The sequence below is a fragment of the Balaenoptera borealis genome (assembly GCF_965194805.1).
Source record: "Balaenoptera borealis genome assembly, chromosome: 7".
NCBI classification, from domain to species: domain Eukaryota; kingdom Metazoa; phylum Chordata; class Mammalia; order Artiodactyla; family Balaenopteridae; genus Balaenoptera; species Balaenoptera borealis.
Window position 1 is genome coordinate 18,178,698 of NC_138864.1, and position 17,752 is coordinate 18,196,449.

Genomic DNA, 17,752 nt, shown 5'->3' on the forward strand with positions numbered 1-17,752 from the left:
TACTCTCTACTATTCCCTATTTTTTCCCCTATTTTGGGGGTGGGATATACGAAGGTAAACTGAAATTGATGATTATGATAGGCATTTTTAAAATTCTGTTATGGAATCTCTCATCGGCAATTGCTTTTAAAAGGTTAACTGTATATTTCAGGATTACATGTCTAAAGTTATATAGTTTAAGTTACACGTTGTATAAACTATACCTTGTATGTATTAAATGACATATTGTATAAAGATCTTTTTTTACAGGATTTAAATTGGATATATCAAGAAACAATTTTTTGTTGTATCCTTAATAATGCACGAATTCTAGAACTACATATTTATGTAGAGGTTTTGATTAAAGTAGAGACCCTAGCTACTCTGAAGTTTTTATAGAAGTTTAATCCTAAAGCAAATTTCTCTTATGTTATGACACGAATTACTGCTCAAAAGTCATTGTTAAATTATTTTTCTAGGGTTAAATGAAAGACCCCTTCTAATCATTGCAGTTTAATCTGTGGCTGATATTTTCAGGGAAAACATTATCAGGTTTTGATTTCCCAATTTACTAAATAAATTAGTTCATGGTCAACTATTTGAAGAACTTTCTGTGATAAAAATCGACTAGCGTACATTATTTTCCCTGAATTTTGGTATTTTGGTGCCATCTTGTGGCTGGACTATGTAGTAACCTCAACACTCAAACACATTTTAAACAGCGTTCTGGATAGGGTAAGACAGACTGGGAATACTTTCCAAAATGCAAATCACGTACCACTAGAAACCTACATTTAAAAGGCTGAGAACAGTTTGTTACTCGGTGAATGGACAAGCAAAAATAGTAAGGAATTTGATATATGATTCTTGGTTTCTAAAATTCTGTTTTCATGATATTTGCCCCTAGTTGCTGCTGTTTGAACGGTCGTGGATGAGCAGATGGAAGTCTTCAGTTCTGCACGAAGGAGAAGGGAACATAAGGAGTGTGAAGTGGAGGGGCCATCTGATTGCCTGGGCCAATAATATGGTACACGCGGCCATCTGATTGCCTGGGCCAATAATATGGTACACGTGGCCATCTGATTGCCTGGGCCAATAATATGGTACACGCGGCCATCTGATTGCCTGGGCCAATAATATGGTACACGCGGTCTCCCTAACGCTGGTTCAGAGCTGGAAGGACAGCCGAACCGAGAGGGCTGCGACAAAGGGCAGGGATGCAGCTCCTGCCGCCATTTCTTTTTTTTTTTTTTATATCCCCATATCTCCTCCCTCTTTTTTTTTTTTTTTAACATCTTTATTGAAGTGTAATTGCTTTACAATGGTGTGTTAGTATCTGCTTTATAACAAAGTGAATCAGCTATACATATACATATATCCCCATATCTCCTCCCTCTTGCATCTCCCTCCCTCCCACCCTCCCTATCCCACCCCTCTAGGTGGTCACAAAGCACCAAGCTGATCTCCCTGTGCTATGCAGCTGCTTCCCACTAGCCATCTATTTTACATTTGGTAGTGTATATACATCCATGCCACTCTCTCACTTCGTTCCAGCTTACCCTTCCCACTCCCCGTGTCCTCAAGTCCATTGTCTACATCTGCGTCTTTATTCCTGTCCTGTCCCTAGGTTTTTCAGAACCTTTTTTTTTTTTTTAGATTCCATATATATGTGTTAGCATACGGTATTTGTTTTTCTCTTTCTGACTTACTTCACTCTATATGACAGACTCTAGGTCCATCCACGTCACTACAAATAACTCAATTTCGTTTCTTTTTATGGCTGAGTAATATTCCATTGTATATATGTGCCACATCTTCTTTATCCATTCATCTGTCGATGGACACTTAGGTTGCTTCCATGTCCTGCCACTGCCATTTCTAAAAGATACATGTGGCAATTGATATCATACCCGGAAGGGTAAAGAAATTACACTGCTTTTGGTGTTCATGAGAGAGTAATTTCCAACATATTCTGGACTCTATTTTAGAGGAAGAAACCCAAGGCATGGAGAATAGCCAAGAAAATGAAAAGGCATCTTAATAATGAAAGGGCTGCATTGGGAATGTGGTCTTGAAAATACCATTTGCCTATTAGCCAAGGGCAAGTGCCAGTTGCTATGAAACAAGGGCAGGGTATTGCTGATTTTTCTTTTACTCTCAGTATAATCACAGACCCAAAATAGGCCTGCCTTTGAAAAAGTGGATCCTAATTTTTGGTACTTCACTTATCTCAAGTTTTCTCAATATGAGTAGGGTGAGTAGAAAGTTTAAAAATTACCTTTTGGACATCTGGCATAGCTTTTGGAATTTTGAGGTATAATTTAGCAAATCAGTGCTATTCCTTTTTTTTTTTTTTTTTTTTGGCCTCACCGCGTGGCACGCGGGATCCCAGTTCCCCAACCAGGGATCAAACCCACGCCTTCCGCGCTGGAAGCGCAGAGTCCTAACCACTGGACCACTGGGGAAGTCCCCTGCTATTCCATTTTGAATGGTAGAAACCTCCCAGAATCTACTCTGCTCGTCAGGACTTTTCTTAGTTCTCCTGGGTCACAGTCAAGGTCAACAGACGTGTGGCCTCTTGGTTTATTTTCATTTAGCTGCTTGCTTGATGTTTCCATTTGAGTACTTTAAAATGTCAGGTGTGTTTTTCTTTATATAGTGGTTTTTCAGATTCAAAGCTTTTCTGAAAACCAAACCCCATATTTGTGGTGGAACAATACACTTAGAGATGTGGCTTTCTGTCTTTTTGGAAATGCAGTTGTTGACATCTGTACATTTCCCACTTGTGTTGGATTTGAGTGGCCTGCGCCATCCACTCATAAAATCTTCTTTGCCTAGAAAGAAGGACAGAGGTTTTCTTTTGTTTGGGGTTTTCACAGGATTCTTGTGGAGTAGGAACATTTCTGTGGCTCCCAGCAGCACCTAAAAAACACTGTTGCTACTTTGCTGTGCTGATTATCCCTGATGTTTAGCAGCGGCCATTAATAAATTTTCTTTTACCTTCTTTCTCCCAAGTAGAGGATGCTTAATGCTATTTTATTTTCCAGGGTGTGAAGATTTTTGACATCACCTCAAAGCAAAGAATCACCAATGTGCCCCGGGATGATATAAGTCTTCGCCCCGATATGTACCCCTGTAGCCTCTGCTGGAAGGACAATGTGACACTGATCATTGGCTGGGGCACCTCTGTCAAGGTAGTTTTGCTTGTCTTTCTCATAAGTCTGTGTTGTTACAGAGCTACCGAAGATGGTCCACAGGAGTCCGAGTCCTTGAATGGCTTCTCGGAACCAGAATATTTTCACCTGCATATTATTGTCATGTGATAATCATTTCATGCTTGAAATCTTCCATATGCATAGATTTTCAGATCTATCCTTTCTCCTGAACTTCTCCATGTTCAGAATGGTGCCGCCTTTTTGATCCTTTTTAAATTTCCCATAACCCGATTGGCCTTAGCTATATGTAAAACATGTCCTAGGTGTTGTTGGTTCACCTGGGTCCCTTTCGTTATTGTTCTTTTCATTTCCCGTAGCTTTGATCCTGAGCTTCTTCATTAGGACTGATGGTGGAAAAAGAAGGTTGAAATGAAATCATCCTGCTTGCTCGCTAGTAGTTTGGTGGAGTAAAGGCCCAGGAGTATTATGGATGATAAGATTCGGGGCTATTTTGTCATGTATATTATCTGCCTGTTATGTGCCTGGGTAAATGAAGCTATTCTGCAAAAGGGGGCCCCCAATCCATTCACCTTTATTTCATGCCTAGTTGTTTTTCTCCTATTAGATGTTTCAGAGCCAAAAGTTGTTTTCTTCCCTTTAAAAATATATACCTTAATCTAAACAACGTAAACTAAAACTTGGCTGAGTTAAAGACGCCGTGAGAAAGTATCCCAGCAATAGTCTAATGGAAGAGCTCGGCTCTAAAGAGTCACACAGACCTGGGATCCATTCCAACTTTTCCACTTAACTTCCTGCGTGACCCTCTCTAAGTCTCACTCTCCTCATCTGTAAAATGGGAGTGCTAATTGTTCTCACATCACATGTTTTGGAGAGGATTAAATGAAGAGCTTAGCGTAGGATCTGGCATATTGTACTTAATAAATATCAGCTGTCATTGTTATGCCATAAAATTACAGAAAAGTCATGAAAGAGACATGGCTATTTAAAATTCTTTTATGGAAAGAAAAGCATAAAAATTATTAATGCAGTGATTGTTATCACCAAAATAAGTGTTGTTAATCTGAGCTAAAGTCTCGTTGATATGATTCAGGTTCTCTTTCTTTCTTAATTGAACATGTGGTCATTGTTTCCATGTGTTAAATGAACACAACACGATTCACATTTAAGGTAACAGGAAGGAGGTTGTACCCCCAAAGTCTGTGATAAAAAAGTGATTCCCAGTCTCCCTATCCCATGCGTGTGGTTACTGATCCAGTCAAGTGATGTTCTTGATATTTTTAAGTTTCTTAGATGGACCAAGTGGCTTTTTCCTCTGTTGTGATTTGGTTTTCTTTCGGTGAAAGACAAGGGAAATTAGCCTATTGGGACATGTGAAAAGTTTGCTGATTGTTACTAGAAATGCTTCCTCTATTAGGCTAAATAATGGTCCCCAAAGATAGCAGGTCCTAATTCCCACCACCTATAAATGTTTCTTCATGCAGCAAGAGAGTCGGGCAAAACATGTGACTAATTAAGCATCTTGAGATTATCCTGCCTTATCCGGGTGGGCCCTCTAAGAGGGAGTGCTACCCCAGAAGAGGAGAAGGCAGTGTGACCATGGATGCAGGGATTGGAGTGATGCAGCCAAGGAATGCTGGAAGCCACCAGAAGCTAGACGAGGCAAGGAACAGATTCTTCCCTAGAGCCTCTGGAGGGAGTGCGGCCCTGCTGACGCCTTGAACTTAAATCTTAGGGTTAGGGTTAGGACTCCGTGCAGCTGTCGGGGAGGGGGTGTCAGCAGAGGGAGCAGGAGGGGCAGAATCCTTGAGGCTGGAGTGTGACTGGTGAGTCTCTGTGGTACGTAAAGGAAGGCATTATTGCCGGAGTGGATGGAGCAGGTGTGCAGGAGACGGATAGAAGATGACAGAAGGGAGAGGGAAAGAGGGAGAGAGGGAGAGAGGTGTGTGTGTAGTGATGGAGAAGACTGCGTAAGGGCTCGCTGGGGCAGAGCTCAGACCACAGCACCGAGGGGATAGAATAGGCCATGGCCCAGCTGCCAGTGGTGTCATGCGTCCTTGTCTTCAGAGAGGCTGTAGGACGGCCAGAGACACCATGAGGCTTTGGCGTGAGTCCCAGCTCCAGCCTTGAGGTCCTGGGCAGCTCTCAGAGCCTCTGTGTTCTCGTGTCTACATTAGGGCTGGTAGTATCACCTTCCAGGGGCGTCTGAGGATTGGAAGAGGCCCGGGCAGTCCTCAAGTTCTGTCACTCTCTCTCAGATCTCTCCACTTCTCTCCATCCCCCTGTCGGGTCCCCTGACTCTAGTTTTGCCTCCCTTAATTCTGCCCTAAACAGTGCAGCCAGGATGATCTTTTCAGAGTGCAGATCAGGTGATGTCAGTCTCCTGGTTAAACCCCTCCAGGATGCTTATTGCTCATAGGATGACATCTTCCTCTTTCATGATGATCTGCCCCCTGTGTTCCTGTCTAGCCCCTCCTTCCCCTATCCTCTCTGCTTCTATCTGATTACCTTCCAGTTGAGGGCCCCAAGCTGTCAAGTTGCCCTTTTGCACCTGTCCTGTATCTCCTGCTTCAACTTACATGGTGCTTCTTCCAGGAAGTCTTCCATCCCTGCTAGTAGATGACCCTGCTCTATATTTCTGTACTTCTCCATCACACTTCAGTAAATGCCTTATTTAGTTGTTTGTCTCCCCCACTGCACCATAATCTTCCTAAGAACAGAGCTCTATCTGCTTTACAAAGCCCTCAGCTCAGGACAGGTGCCCAGTAATTGCTAAATAGTGCTAATTAATATTGCTATTTCATATATATATATATTATTGTTACACTTCAAACCACGTGGAACACTGCTCCTTGTGTACTTTTATCAACACATTAAATAAAGCAGTTGTTCAGTTGGCATGTGGAGCGTGCCTATTAGACAATTTAGTAGTTTCCCTAGTAAGTGTGGATAGAAGAGTGGATAACTTATACGAAGAGAAGGAAAATTGGGGGAGCGGACAGGAAATCGTCTGAGACGGACAGGAAACAAATGACAGAAAGCAGTCAAAGGAGAAAATAGCCTGTCACTTCTCAGTAAATGCCTGTACCTCCACAGCACTGGGTTCAAGTCCTGTGTCAGAGAAAGAGAGTACTGTGGCCCTCTGTGTCTGTGGGTTCTGCATCAGTGGATTCGACCAACCTCGGATTGAAAATATTTGGGGGCAAAAAATCCAGAAAGTTCCAAAAAGCAAAACTTTAATTTGCTGGAAACCAGTAACTATTTATTAACATTTACACTGTATTCGGTATTATAAGTAATCTAGAAACGATTGAATGCATATAGGAGGATGTTTGTAGGTTATATGCAAATACTATGCCATTTCCTTTAATGGACTTGAGCATCTTCAGATTTCGGTATCCTCCAGGGTCCTGCAGATACCAGGGGTGAGTGTACTGTCATGCAGTTGCCGTGTTGCTGGACAGTGATTTGAACGTGGCTATTAGCCAAACCAAACCTTAAAAAAATGTACACTGATCTATCAATGCTACTTCTAGGAATTTATCCTAAGGAAACAAAAGTCCAAAAGTTTTATGTACGAGTATGTTGATTGCACTATTGCTTGCAGCAGAGATAGATAGAAGAAAAAACTAATGTCTAGAATAGGATTGAGTAAATAAATTACAGTATATTCATGTAATGAAATACTATAAAGACATTAAAGAATTATGTGAGGATATTTAAATAATACATTAAATTATTTGTGGTAATTTTAGGTCGAGAAAAGTAGCTTCCCCAAAAGTGTGGATTGCTAATAGTGTTCACGTTGTTCTGGGACAACAGATAATAATTTGTTTTTTTCCCTTTGGGTTTTCTATATTTTAGAATTTTTCATATGGTAGCCATACTTAGGGTTGCAGCTATAAATTAACACAATAAACGCTGCCTAAAAGAAAAAGGAAAAAAACCTAGTCCCTGATGAAAGTTGTATGAGATCAGTACTTAACTTGAGGTTCAGCCCTTTTTTTTTTTAATTGAAGTATAGTTGATTTACAATGTTGTGTTAATTTCTGGCGTACAGCCAAATGATTCAGTTATACATATATATACATATGTATATTCTTTCCCATTATGATTTATTTCGTATTCTTTTCCATTATGATTTATCACAGGTTATTGAATTTAGTTCCCTGTGCTATACAATAGGACCTTGTTGTTTATTCATTCTATATATAATAGAATGCATCTACTAATCCCAAACTACCATTCCTTCCCTCCCTCAGCCCCCTTCCCCTTGGCAACCACAAGTATGATAATCTCTGAGTCCATCCATGTTGCTGCAAATGGCATTATTTTGTTCTTTTTATGACTGAGTAATAGTCCATTGTATATATGTACCACATCATCTTTATCCATTCATCTGCTGATGGACATTTGAGGCTCAGTCTTAACCTGGATGGCTGAACTTACGTGAATTTTTCTCATTTCTTATTACAAAATAGAATACATTTCCGTTAGAAAATATAGCAAAGAAAATATAAAATATCTGTAGTCTTACCACCCTAAAACATCTACTGTTAACACACATATGTGTTATGGGTTGTGTGTAAGTGAGATATATACAAAAATAAATATATAAAATCTCTATCCAAACTGTATACATATAATTTAAAATAGGGGTTGGCAAACTTTTCTGTAAGGGGCTGGTAGTAAATATTTTAAACTTTGTATGCTACATACTGTTTCTGCTGAGAATTTTTCCTTTTATTTCTGTTTTTCCTTCCCTCTCTTCCTCCCTCCCTCCTTTTCATTTTTTCAAGGCTTCAAAAATATAAAAACTATTTTTAGCTTCCAGGCCATAAACAAAACAGACCAGGGGCTGGGCTGTAGTTTGCCACCCCTGATTTAAATTATACAATACATTGATTTTAATATGCTCGAGAGAAGAAGAGCATGTGACACTTTTGCAAAGTATTATTAAGCAACAGTGAAATATGTTACTAATATGTGATCAGAAACACAAGACCTACTGTGGGTGTTGCCCAGATTAGCCATTGGGCATTACTGGCTCTGTGCTTCTGTCAGAGATAGATAGAAGGAACCTGTGAGTAGAGTTACAGAGAGTGGGTCATTGAAACTATATTAAAACTATATTAGTTTCCTTCCTTTCTTTGTCCTAGAATAAAACTTTATTGAAGAATAGCGTCGGAGAATATAAGTAATGGTTGCTATATGTCATTGAAGTTAATTTCTATCGCTTAAGTCACAGGGTAGGTTGTGTGCATTCCATCTTCAGTGCTACACGGCTAATTTAGCAAAAGTACCGTATAGTGAATGATGTGTGATGAAGAGTTTTCTAGCAGATGAATAAAATAACCTGTGAATTTCTTTTCTAGATATGCTCGGTGAAGGAACGGCATGCCAGTGAAATGAGGGACTTGCCGAGCCGATACGTTGAAATAGGTATGCCTTCTGTGGTGTAAACCTTCAGAAGAGAATCCATGTTATGAAGGGGGGTCCTAAGGCCGTGTTCTTCAGGGCTCATCATTGGTACCTTGATGAAATAGATCAAGAAACTTCTAAGTTTTGAAATTTGGCTGTAGAGACCCTTTATTCTAACTATTTCTAATTTTTACACAATAATATTGTAGTTGGCTTTGAAGTTGAATAACCTTGGGCTTGGGTTCTGGTTCTGTTATTTACCACCTGGACTTTGGACAAATTTCTGCGTGCCTCAGTCATTTTCATCTATAAAATACAGAAAAGAATACCTGTCTCACAGGTTGTTCGTCAAAATTCCAAGCATGCGTGCACAGCTCATAATACAGTACTCACACTTGGAATTGTCAACGTGTGCCTTCTAAATATTTATTTCCCTCATCACTGGTCTGGTCCAAACTGCCATAGTCTTATCTGGATCACTGCAGCGGCCTCCTAACTGGTTCCTCTCTTTCCACTGTGAATTACTGCACTCTAGTCCCCTGCACTGCAGTCAAAATACAAATCAGTTGGTGTCACCACCCTTCAGTCCCTTCCCATTGTTCTCAGGATAAAGATGAGACTCCTTAACTTGACCATGGGGATCTGTGTTGGCCGTCACCTGCCTTTCTAGCTTCAGCTCATAACAAGCTTCTCCTTGGTCTCTGTGCTCCAGTCACACTGGCCTTCTTCCATCTGCCCGTGCTGCTGCTTCCCATCTCTCTCTAGAATGCTCTTCTTGCCTCTTTTTACTTCATGGACCCCTTATCATCTTTAATCATACCTCAGCTCAAGTGTTGGTTTTGTGGGAAGGCCCACTGGTCCTCCCTAAGCAGGTCAAATCCCCCCATGATAGGCATGTAGCATGTCCCTTTCTAGCCCTTGTTTGAGTTGCAGTGATCTTGTGATTATTCAGTGCATTTCTGTCTCTTCCACCAGACTATAACCTCCTTGTTTTTGCTCAGTGTTTGTATCTCAGGGACCTGGCACCATACCTGGCACATAGTAGGTGCTAAATAATATTGGGTTGAATGAATCAGTGACTCTGGAAACAACTATTCAGGAAAAGTATGCCAAGGAGGCTATGCCACTACTTTTATAACTTAGTTTTAGGACCTAGTGCCAAAGTTACTCAAACAGAAAGGGTGAGAATTGACTGACTTTTGTCAGTTAAGCAGAGTAAAAGCTCTTTTTGTATTATTTAGAGCTGAGCAATAGGAGACAGTTTTGTGGCAGAGAAGGTGTGCCATGTTATATGTCAGCTGAAAAGTTTATTTACCCATTTGGATGGTGGATGGGGACTATACATTTGATGGGTTGTTATAACAGGATGAAGCTGAGATAAATCATTTGCACATGACTGTACTTTTTTTTTTTTATTAATCTTTATTTTTTTATTTATTTATGGCTGCGTTGGGTCTCCGTTTCTGCACGCGGGCTTTCTCTAGTTACGGCGAGCGGGGGCTACTCTTCGTTGTGGTGCGCGGGCTTCTCATTGCGGTAGCTTCTCTTGTTGCGGAGCACGGGCTCTAGGCGCATGGGCTTCAGTAGTTGCGGCACGTGGACTCAGTAGTTGTGGCTTATGGGCTTAGTTGCTCTGCAGCATGTGGGATCTTCCTGGACCAGGGCTCGAACCTGTGTCCCCTGCATTGGCAGGTGGATTCTTAACCACTGCGCCACCAGGGAAGTCCCATGACTGTACTTTCATAAACAGAGAAAGATGTACCCACCAGGCAAATATGGTTGTAGCATTTAAATCTGGGATATTTTATACTTGAAGTCGGAAGTTGGTGGTAGGGTTTTAATAGTTTTGCTGTTCTTTTGTTTGTTTTGCCTTAGAAGGATAAATACATAAATTCATAGTTTGGATTTCTCAGGGTCTGGACAAAATAGGTAAATACAGAATATAATGATACTGAGGAACTAGATAAGACTGAGAACTAGAAGATAAAGATAATTATTTCAGTATCTCTCTATTTTCTGCCCCTCCCCTGCCTACCAGAATAAAACCTGAACATCTCAATGCATACTGTCCTGAGAGATAAGTATTAGAATATTTTAAATACAGATGAGTTTAAAAAAAGGCCAGAACTCTGGGAACTTTAGGATGTAGAACTTGCCAGGAAGGCATAAAAATGCAGCAATGTCATCTTCTGTCCTTAGTTGGTGTTTATTGCTCGCATACTAGGTACGGGGCATTGCGCTATGTGCATTACCTGCTTTAGTTCACTGTCACAGCAGCCCTTTGAAGGTCGAGTAGTAGGCTTCTTATTCTATAGATGAAGAAAACGGAGGCTCAGGGTGGAAAACAACCTGTCCAAGGTCTTACTGCTGTGGCATCAAAATGGATAGAATCTAACCCTGCAGAACAACCCGGCAGGGAGGCCAGGCAGTTTGCCAAATGCCTGTCTGATCTTGATAAGGTTGCTTTATCTCCCTAAGCCAGACTTTCCTCACCTATAAAATGGAGGTGAGGGACTTCCCTGGCCATCCAGCGGTTAAGACTCCGCGCTTCCATTGCAGGGGGTGTGGGTTCAATCCCGGGTCAGGGAACTAAGTTCCCACACGCCGTGCAGTGTGGCCAAAAATTTTTTTAAAAATAAAAAATTTAAAAAGTAAAATGGAGATAAGACCTACTGTCTCAGATAGTTGGGAGAATTAGACATGATTCTGAGGTCTGTAACACTGTCCTTGGCACACAGTAGGTGTTCATTGAATCACCGTGGTTATTATCACCGTGCAGACTTCCATCCCAGCTCCGTGACTGCTAATAGCCGGCCCAGTGGTGGCCCTAGAGCCCTGGGATCACATTATTAAAGTGTGTTTTGTCTGTACTACAATTTCCATGAAATAGACCGTGTGTGGGTACTAACAATATCATATTACGGACATTTTACTACTATGGTTAATGGTTAAGTACCATTTTTTCCCCTCTTGAGAGCAAACCTTTAAGAATATAAACCATTTCCACAGCAGGAGGCAAAGTGGTTTAGATAAGAGTCCTTGACTAGAATAAAGGAAAAGAGAAATATTAGGAGGTCTGGATTACAATTTGCTTTATGACAGTGCAAGCCACTGTTCTTTAGTAAATGAGGTGAAAATGACATTGAGATGAAAGAAATATCTATGGCTGTACATTACATTTCTTAGAAGCCAGATGTTTATAACTCTTCCTTATAAGTCAGAATCTCGAAAACAATGCAAAAGTTATTCCTCTCAATAAGATATTCTTGTAAATTAAAGCTAATAATGATAATAAAGATGAAGCTTACTGGCCAATCTCTAATCCATGAAGACATAAGGTTACATAAGGTTTGGGGGATGTCATTTCTTCTTCCAAATTACAGTTTTAAAAGTAAGTTGTGGTCCATGCCTGCTGTACTTACTGTAACTTGACGTGGGTCTCTTACTGTCACAGGACTCCCTAACTCTCTGGCATTTTTTACCAAAGTTGTCCTTGGTCTTAATGGAATGGTAGTTGGGAGCTGATACTATGTTGTTGGGAAATGAAGCCAATATTGGTGTGTCATTTTGGGGGCATCTACTGCCAGGGGCAGATAACTTACATGCAAGGAATTAATGATTGACTCCCTAGTGTTGATTTCATATGGAAGTCTATTTCAAAAAAATAATAATAATCAAGAGAAAAGCTACATGGGAATCTACATAAAATGACAGAGAGAAGCCAGGAAGAAAGAGAAGGAGAAGGAACTAAGGGACATCTTTTTCACTTTAATTAAGCAGGGTCCGTATTGTCAGTTTATTATATGCTGTGGCTCTATTTAGTACATTGTTCTATTTTCAGCCTCTTGATTGACTTGGAAATTGAAGGCCTTTTTGCATGGTGGAAGAGAGCTGTGAAATTAATGCCTTTCTTAGATCTAAGTATCTTTATCCACCTGTTAGCATTCTGACCCAGACACACAGGTTCCAGCAGTGGGACAGTTCTCCCGTGCATGTGAGGGACAAGGTTTACCTCCGTGTCTAAGTCTCAGTAGAAATCAGGACAGTTCAAGGTGTCCTTAAGGATCTAGCTCTGTATGGTTTTCTGTTCTGTTAGAATTCAGTTTGGTTCTCTCTAATCTATTAATTCTTTTGTTCTGCATTGAATTTTTTCCCCAACATTTTTAATGAAAATTATTAAACCTACAAAAAACTAAAGAATTTTACTGGATCTGTTTACTCGCCTTCTTGATTCCACAGTTAAGATTTTATTATACTTGTTTTATTACGCGTCTGTTCCTCCATCCATTTGTCACTCAGTGCTGGAGACTCAAATACTTGTTGGAAGTGGAGTTAATAAATTTTCTCTACCGTAAGTAGCGGTAAGAAATCGGAAGCACCTGAAGTAAGAAGTATATTTTGTTCATTTTATAACAACTACCACCAGCCACGTGCTTAACTACATTACAAACAGAATTCTGTTTAATCTTCGCAATGGTCCCGGTGGGTAGGGCTGCTATCCCATTTTAAAGGTGAAGAAGCTGAGGTTCAGCGGGCTCAAGTAACCTGCTCAAGAGGAGGACATTCAGAAGCAAAGAAGGCAGCATCTGAACACAGATAAGCCTAGTTTCAAAGCTGTTTCTCCCCACTGCTGTGCCATGCATTCGTCCATGCACGCCCTCCGCCTAACCCCAAGCCCTCATTTGCAGCCAAAGTAACTGATGAGAAGAAAAGCAGCTTGCTCCAGGCACTCAGGTACCAACCATGGGGCAGAAATTCTCCACAGACCCTCTAAATATGCAGTGATGATGTCTGCTCCCCAGATGAAATGGACATGCAGTAGATTTGTTTTTTTATTTTGGTTCAGGTGAAGTATCTCCTTTAGAAAAATAGAAATTTTATTTCCCCTTGTTGTATTCTGGGACTGACAGCCGTTCATCGTTTCTCCTCCAAATGCTTAGGGAATCTCTAGAACCTAGTTGCCTTGGATGGCTATCAAAATTGTTTCTAAGGAAAGGAAGTCAAATCCAGATGGTGATGTGATTCTTTCAGCCCTTTTGTGTGCTCTTTCTTAGTGTTTGGCTTAAGTTTAGTTGATGCATCAAGGTAGTTTTGGATTTTTTTGTTGGGGTGGGTGGTTAGGTCTCTGAATGTGTGTATATATGTATGTGTTTATTTTTAAATTTTATTTTATTGTGGTAAGGACACTTCACATGAGATCTACCCTCTTAACAAAATTTTAAGTGTACGTACAGTACACTTTGTGCCCGTTGATTAGCAACTTTCTTTTTCCCCCTCCCCCCAGCCTTTACAACCTATTTTACATTTGGTAGTGTATATATGTCCATTTGTCCATTTGTGTATCTATTTTACATTTGGTAGTGTATACATGTCCCTGCCACTCTCTCACCCTGTCACATCTTACCCCTCCCCCTCCCCATATCCTCAAGTCCATTCTCTAGTAGGTCTGTGTCTTTATTCCCGTCTTGCCACTAGGTTCTTCATGACCTCTTTTTTTCCCCTTAGATTCCATATATATGTGTTAGCATACTGTATTTGTTTTTCTCTTTCTGACTTTCTTCACTCTGTATGACAGACTCTAACTCCATCCACCTCACTACAAATACCTCCATTTCATTTCTTTTTATGGCTGAGTAATATTCCATTGTATATATGTGCCACATCTTCTTTATCCATTCATCCGATGATGCACATTTAGGTTGCTTCCATGTCCTGGCTATTGTAAATAGAGCTGCAATGAACATTTTGGTACATGACTCTTTTTGAATTATGGTTTTCTCAGGGTATATGCCCAGTAGTGGGATTGCTGGGTCGTATGGTAGTTCTATTTTTAGTTTTTTAAGGAACCTCCATACTGTTCTCCATAGTGGCTGTATCAATTTACATTCCCACCAACAGTCTATTATGTTCTTAATTAAAGAACAGGAAGTTTTCTGTGTTATTAATGCAGGCTCTTGAGGACAGAAATCAGGATGTAGAGGGGGAAAGATTTGGGTAGAATTGTTTTCTAGTTTCTCTGATCTGTATCTTATGGCTCATTCATATAAACCAAAGCCTTGATGTTGATTTGGTTACCTTTAGGAGGGATACTGTGTGATGCTCCTTGTCAGTGAGCCTAGGCAGCCCCTTTGGCATCTCAAATGGGGAGAATACCTCGTTCACCCACCATTTCTTAGATGATGCTCTCCCTCGGGTGCCTATGGCAGACAAGCCCATCAAAGGCTCCATGTGATTCCCATGAAACAGTCTCTGTAGCATCTTTGATTGCTCTTCACCCAAGTTGCTGTATGCATAGCATTTCAACGATGGAATGCGATTTAGTAAAAAAACACAAGTCCATCTCTACCAAAGAGTTTATGCAACCTCAGGAGTGCTGGCCTCCAAAACCTCCTGTTAACAGGCCTGTATGTCTTCATGAATGTGAAACTATCACCTCTTTGATCAGTAGGTCATGTGTGGCCCACACTGTTCAATAGCATCTGCACATTCCAACCCTCCCATCTCTCCCCCCTCCCCGCTGCCCACCCCCTACATTCATAGGCAGCACTGGGGAAGCTTCTCCAGAACCTTCTGTGCCTGGCTACACGCTGCATGTGCTCGTCTCTGAACACATGGTTGTGGGAAGTTCTCTACGCATGTGCTTCATGAGAATATTGATCACATCACCACTTTACCAAAAATTATTTTCAAGTGCCTGGATAAGAATATTCAGTTCAGGTTCAGCGGGTGAGAAAACAAGTCTTCGTGGCAGAGCTGGCACCATTTGGACTCCCATTGTATGGGCTCTGTCCAGGGCACCCTGACTACCTATGCAATCCCACCCGGGACAAAGCTTAAGAAATGTTATCCTTTTTAATATTTATGTTATTAACTACTTAGTGTTTTTTTGATTATCCTCAGTCTCATTTTGGTGTGAAAATAAAATTTTGAAAACAGTTAAGTAAGGAGCAGGCATTAAAGATCAGCAGAGTCAAGTAACACTAAGTGATTTACGAGGAGGATGGAGAGGAGGAAGAAGAAAAATTCAGTACCCCCTCAGTTTATGTGTTATGGGTTTTATTTCTATTCTGATACCTTTATTTATACATGGGAAAAGTCATACCCACAGAAATTAAAATGAATTATCCAAGTTCAGTGTAATTGCAGTTATAACCCAGATTTCCTAACTTCCCATTCAATATTGTTTCCAATATGCTACACTGACTTCCCCTGCTTTGGAAAAGATGGTCATTTTATCATAAAAGTTAACTAAACCTGAAGCTAATACCACAGAACTGTGGAGAAGAAATGAATCAAGAAACTTAGAAAAAGTGGTGGGTTCAAATGAGAGTTTACTCTCAAATGAATATGTAAGTGCCATGTATGATTCCTGGAAGAGTCTTTTCCTGGCACTAATATTGTATCAGTTGGCTTTGCTGCATAACAAACCATCCCAAAACTTAGTTGCTTAAAACAACAGTCATTTATTATAAATATTACAACAGCTAGTCATTAGAATCATACTGTAGCAATATTTGTACTTCTACCATTGAGCCTTCTATAAGATCTTTGAGGTCCATTATAATTAAATCTATATACCTCTTAGGTGATGCAATAAAAGAAACAGAACTTCTTCTACGTTTTAATGACTATCTTTTAAAAGGAAAGAGAAATTTCTTATTTTCTCTGACCTTTATTTCACTGAAGAATTAATGGAGTTTCATCATAATGTAATGTGTATCTACACTTTTTTTCTTTTAAGTCTGGATATAATGTTTATTAAATGTTAAAAAAGGAGTAATAGTTTCATAATTACAAATTGCATTTCTTGTGACCATCATACCACTGTAATGCCCTAATTGTGAAAGATTGAAATTTATGTTTAAATTATTTAAAAAGTATTTTTGTCATTAGTAATATTTTTAAATTATTTAAAATATTTAATTTTTTAAAATTTAAAATTATTGTTACCGATAATCGTTTACATTGGGTTTTATGGATTTCAAAGTGTCTTCATGGGATTTAACTCTGTCATTTTTAAACTAACTAGATAGTGTCACTCTTCACCATTCATGCTGCTGTTATTGTCGAGTTTGCTTTGTATTTGTAAGAGAAATTTTCAAGTGTAAGTTCCCAGATATTCTTTTGGGCTACTGATTATTGTGCAGAAAGTATGTTTATCTCTGCCCCCTTTTTGTTAGATTTCTAAAATGAGTCCATCCTGCGTTTTCGTAGTCGACGTGTCCTTTCCTTTGTGTGCTGCTTTTTGCTGCTAATGGTGAATCTTCTCTCCCTTTTGTTTGCAGTGTCTCAGTTTGAAACTGAATTCTACATCAGTGGACTGGCACCTCTCTGTGATCAGCTTGTTGTACTTTCCTATGTAAAGGAGGTTTCCGAAAAAACGGTAATTTTGTTTTCGCCCCAAATACAATAGGGTGGGTTCATTTGTAGCACTTTTACCCAGATGAAGTTGCCAATTAAAGGACTCAGCTCCAGTCTGAACAGAACTTCCTGACCTATAAAACCACGTCAGCAGAGATTACCCTGCAGGCTTCATGTATTTACGTTTCAGAAGCTCCACTCATTGGTTGCCTTTGTTCCTTTTGCCAAGCAAAGGGGAATCTTTTTTTTTTTTTTTTGCCTTCCCTTTTTTTCCATCTCTCTTGGTATTTCAGTCGAAAGGAATGAAGGATTCCTCTTGCCAAGAGGCCAAGAAACTAAACTGACCCTGTGCATTAGCAGAAATGACAGCAATGAAGTTGATCTGTAGCATCAGCAGGGGTCCCTGTGGTCAGAGTGAATTACAGAGAGAGTGGTCCATTATTTCCTGTGGTCCAGATATATTTGTTTACTTCCCAGTGGCCCAGTGATTCTGAGCAGCTTGATTCTTGCTTTGAAATTAGATGTTTGCTAAGTCTCGGTTATCACTGCAAATGATGGTATGAAATGTACGGCTCATAGGAAGCAGCAGAGAATCTGCATTTCATTATACGTGATTTTGGAATGAAGCCTGTTACAGGGTCCAGTGGAGGGGGCCTGCGTACTGAGTCTTTCTTTGAAGCCCAGGTCGGCCCCATTCCCAGAGTCCAGAGTTCCTGTCAGGAAGGGGCCAGGGGTGGCTTCAAGGCATAAACAAGGAGAGTTTATTGTAAAGGATTTTCTTTGGGATGCTGTGGTATAAAAGAAATGCGATTGATCGT

The 17,752-nt window shown here is 40.2% G+C and overlaps 1 protein-coding gene across 2 annotated transcripts in view; it reads left to right on the forward strand.

Annotated features, from left to right (window-relative positions):
• Positions 1-17,752, forward strand: part of VPS41 (VPS41 subunit of HOPS complex) — a 182,901-nt gene that overhangs the window by 118,059 nt on the left and 47,090 nt on the right. For both annotated transcript variants that reach the window (XM_082399755.1, XM_082399756.1), the window contains exons 8-11: positions 887-1,006; positions 3,027-3,173; positions 8,528-8,594; positions 16,859-16,956. In XM_082399755.1, coding sequence (XP_082255881.1) covers positions 887-1,006; positions 3,027-3,173; positions 8,528-8,594; positions 16,859-16,956 — 432 coding nt within the window. The remainder of the gene's footprint in view (positions 1-886; positions 1,007-3,026; positions 3,174-8,527; positions 8,595-16,858; positions 16,957-17,752) is intronic.